Below are 4,283 nucleotides of genomic sequence, written 5' to 3' on the forward strand. Positions count from 1 at the left end.
ATCCTTTGGGCAGGCCTTATTTAAGTCCGTGAAGTCTACGCAGACCCGCCATTTCCCGCTCTTCTTCTTTACCACGACTGTGTTTGCTAACCATTCGGGGTAGAATACTTCCTTGATAGCCCCAGCTTTCTTCAATTTTACGACCTCTTCTCTCACAGCGTCTGCATGTTCTTTTGACGGCCGCCGAGGAGGTTGCTTCTTTGGTGTTATGGCCGGGTTAACATTAAGGTGATGGCATATGAGATCTGAGTCAACCCCTGGGGCTTCATAGGGATCCCAGGCGAATACGTCCTCATTTCGTCGAAGAAAATCAACTAGCGCCGACTTCTCTTGTGCTGGTAATTCCGAGCCGATCTGAAAAAACTTCTCAAGGTCTGATCCGACAAGTACTTTCTCCAGCTCCTCACAATTCACCTCCATGGCCGGTCCTCCACTATCCGCAGTTTGGACCGGGGTCATTGATTGCTATAAGCCGCTCTCGACTGAAGTGGAAGGTTCCCTATTTCATTGTCGTGAGATTGCCAACACCATGCATTGCCTAGCCATTCCTTGATTCCCTATTATTTCTTTAACTTGACCTCCTGACGGATACTTCACTTTCTGGTGCAAGGTTGATGACACAGCCCCCAGTGCATGAAACCACGGCCGGGCCACAATAGCTGTGTAGGGGGAGTATGCATCTACGACTATGAAGTCCACTTCTACCACGTCTGAGTTTGTTTGCACAGGCAGCCTAATCATGCCTTTCGGAATGACGAGTTTTCCTTCAAAACTGACCAGGGGGGAATCGTATGGCGACAGGTCTTCCTGCTTCAGGTTCAGCCCCTTATACAAATCAGGGTACATTACCTCTACGGCGCTGCCTTGATCAACTAACACCCTTTTCACGTCATAACCTCCTATTCTGAGCGTGACGACTAGGGCATCGTCGTGGGGTTGGATAGTCCCTTGCTTGTCGTCCTCCGTGAACCCGATTAATGGCGTGGCCCTCACTTTGGCTCTCTTGGATTCCCTTTCGTCTGGCTCCGTCGGAAACCTGCCCACTGACATTACTCTGAACGGGCCAGAACCGGTTCTCCCAGGTGCGGCAAGAATGACATTTATCGTGCCTATAAGTGGTCTCAATGCGCCTTGTCTGGTTTCGACATTTGACTGTTCAGGGCGGTGCAATAGATGCCTCAGCTTTCCTTCTCGGACAAGTCGGTCCAAATAGTTTTTCAGATTCCTGCAATCGTCGGTGGCGTGATCGGGCTCCTGATGGTACGCGCAGTATAGATTCTGATTGCATTTTGAGGGGTCGCCTGCCATCCTGTTCGGCCACTGAAAGAAAGGTTCGCACTTCACCTTCTCCAGGATCTTGTGCAATGGTTCTCGGAACACAGCATGGACTACTTGAGCCCCAGTAGATCCGGACTGTTCCATGTAATCTCTTCTCGGCCTGTTACTGCTGCTAAAACGGTCCGACCTAAAGTCCCTCCTCTCCTGAGGGACAACCTTCGTTTTACCCTTCCCAACCTGCTGGTCCTCCTCGACCCTTTTGTACTTGTCTATTCTGTCCATGAGTTGTCGCACGCTGGTGACTGGCTTCCCATTGAGGGACTTTCTTAAGCCATGCTCTGTCGACAGGCCCCTTTTGAATGTACTAATGGCGACGTCATCGTAGTTTCCTTCTATCTCGTTGTACATTTCCCAATATCTGTCCGAGTAGGCCTTCAGCGTTTCTCCTTCCCGTATGGACAAGGATAAGAGGGAGTCGAAGGGCCGAGGGACTCTAGTGCTGGTGATGAAGCGGGAACCAAAAGCCTGCGTCAGCTGTTTAAAGGAATCTATGGAATTCGGCGGGAGGGCATCAAACCATCTCATTGCCAGGGGTCCCAAACTGGATGGAAACACCTTACACATTAACGCCTCGTCCTTGGAGTGGACGGCCATCCTCTGGTTGAATTGGCTTACATGCTCCACTGGGTCAGTTCGACCATTGTATATTGCAAACGTTGGCTGATTGAACCGCCAAGGAAGCACTACCCTCTCTATTCTACGTGTGAATGGCGACTAGGAGATGCGATCCAGGGCCTTGCTCATGGCGTCATTGGCCAGGCCTTGGTAAGACGGGCTTTTGTGGCCGCGTTTGCGAGGCTGTTCTTCCTCATAGGAGAAAGTCTCGCTCGGAGGGGTTCTTGACATTCACCTGTATTCGCCATCCTCACCACTGCTAATGTTCGAGCCGGGTGAAGGACAATTTCGCTGGGCCCGACACAGCTTCTTCTTCAAATCATCAATCTCTTGCTGTAGAGCCTTTCGCTCGTTGTGCTTGTGGGACGCATGATCTTTCCCTTTTGAGCGGCTTCTACTCGTGTGAGAGGTGTTCACACTGCCCTCTCGTTGATTATCTTGGTCCTTCGCTCGTTCGAGATTTAGAAAGTTGTCCTGTCGTTGAGATTCTGCACGTCCGGTTTGGCGCGGACCTGATCCTTCCATCTCTTGTTTCACTTGTTGAGACACCAGTTCTTCCCACAGACGGCGCCAATTGTAGGAGCTCTTTTTGGGGCCCAGGCCCAGCAAGCAAGTGGTTCTGGCCCAAAAGTCCCCAGACAATGAATTTGTAGAGAGTGGGTTACAGAGCTAGGACTAGACGAAGTGAACGTCAGTTAGATGTGCGTCATGCAATACGTTGAACGTGAGAATATTCCGCTTACGTTTGATAAGATATCGGTCCGAGGAGACGTATACGTGCACCTCTTGCCCTGTTTACAGACTAAAGAGTTCTTTAACCTTTCTCTCTCTCTTTTTTCTGAATTCTCCGATCCCCTCTTCATGGGGATCTCCTTCTCTTATATAGCCTCCTTGAATTGATAAGAACCTTACACTTGTTAGCCATCTGGACCTTCACTTGAGTGCCTGTCCCATCGGACATACTCTTTATCTTTCTGTGAGTTGCACTAGTCAATGTAATACTGTTCGTCTGTCTTCTCCACATTAATGCGGCTGAAAAAGTAACTTTCTTGCATTTAATGCGGCAGTTGTGGCTTCTCCCTGATGTCTTACATTGTCTTCTTTCCTGCTGTGTGAGGCTCACCCTCCTACCCACGTTCACTTGGATAGGTTCTTCATTGTGGAGGGGACGCACATTGGGCCCATATTCGTGTGTCCGAGGAGGCATCCCTCCTCGGACGTCTTTTGGATCAAACCGGGCTCAACAGGGTTGGGCCGGAAGTCACTCGGGCCCCTATTTCCTATTGGGTCATGGTTGGGCTTTGTGCGGGTCCACAGGCCCATTTGTTGATTTTAGGAATTTCATCCCTACAAGTATATAACCATAAGTCTATGTATACAAATAATTTCACAAAAAATTTGACATTTCTCAAGGTGGCAAGCTATTAATGGTTGGTAATAAAATAATATCAGTAGTTGGTTTAAATAAAAATCAGTAAAAGCTTACCAATTCAACTATTATGAAAAAAGTTATGAAAAATTATTGTGTTTGTAGTATTGCTCATCATATAAATATAAAATGTAATATTTGATTATATATATATAATTTCTTTTTAGATATTTAAATTATATATTATACTTAATAATATATAATTTAATTTAAAAATCTAGATTTATGGAAAACTTAAATATTATTGATTTGTATAAACTTATAAAGTACTTAAACTCAACAAAAACACATTCAACACTCCGTTATCCGCACCCTATAATTACATTGAAGAAAAAAATCATTTCATTTTCTAGTTCCCCACACACAAAATCCTGGCTCCACCACGATGTTGTGAAGATTGGAAGACTTTCAAGGCTCAAGTGGCTTAAAAATAAAGGATGAAGCCTAAAAATCCAAACACCCCCTAAGCTTCATCCTTTATTTTTAAGCCACTTGAGCCTTGAAAGTCTTCCAATCTTCACAACATCGTGGTGGAGCCAGGATTTTGTGTGTGGGGAACTAGAAAATGAAATGATTTTTTTCTTCAATGTAATTATAGGGTGCGGATAACGGAGTGTTGAATGTGTTTTTGTTGAGTTTAAGTACTTTATAAGTTTATACAAATCAATAATATTTAAGTTTTCCATAAATCTAGATTTTTAAATTAAATTATATATTATTAAGTATAATATATAATTTAAATATCTAAAAAGAAATTATATATGTAGGGACACGATTATTTAACGGCCTAATAATAATGTTGGGCTCGCACATAAAAGATCCCTCACAATATGATTTGTAGAGAATGGGCTTGAAAGGCTTGCTTTTGATCACGGGGCGATGGTCCGGTCCTGATTTTAGA

The 4,283-nt window shown here is 45.1% G+C and overlaps 1 protein-coding gene across 1 annotated transcript; it reads right to left on the reverse strand.

Annotated features, from left to right (window-relative positions):
• Positions 1-504: 504 nt before the first annotated feature.
• Positions 505-1,422, reverse strand: LOC126696034 (uncharacterized). Its single transcript, XM_050392824.1, has 2 exons — positions 850-1,422; positions 505-807 (listed from the first exon to the last, which is right to left on the reverse strand). The coding sequence occupies exons 1-2, from the start codon at positions 1,420-1,422 to the stop codon at positions 505-507; spliced, it is 876 nt and encodes a 291-aa protein (XP_050248781.1).
• Between the last annotated feature and the right edge of the window lie 2,861 nt (positions 1,423-4,283).

This window comes from Quercus robur, chromosome 2 (assembly GCF_932294415.1).
Source record: "Quercus robur chromosome 2, dhQueRobu3.1, whole genome shotgun sequence".
NCBI classification, from domain to species: Eukaryota; Viridiplantae; Streptophyta; class Magnoliopsida; order Fagales; family Fagaceae; genus Quercus; species Quercus robur.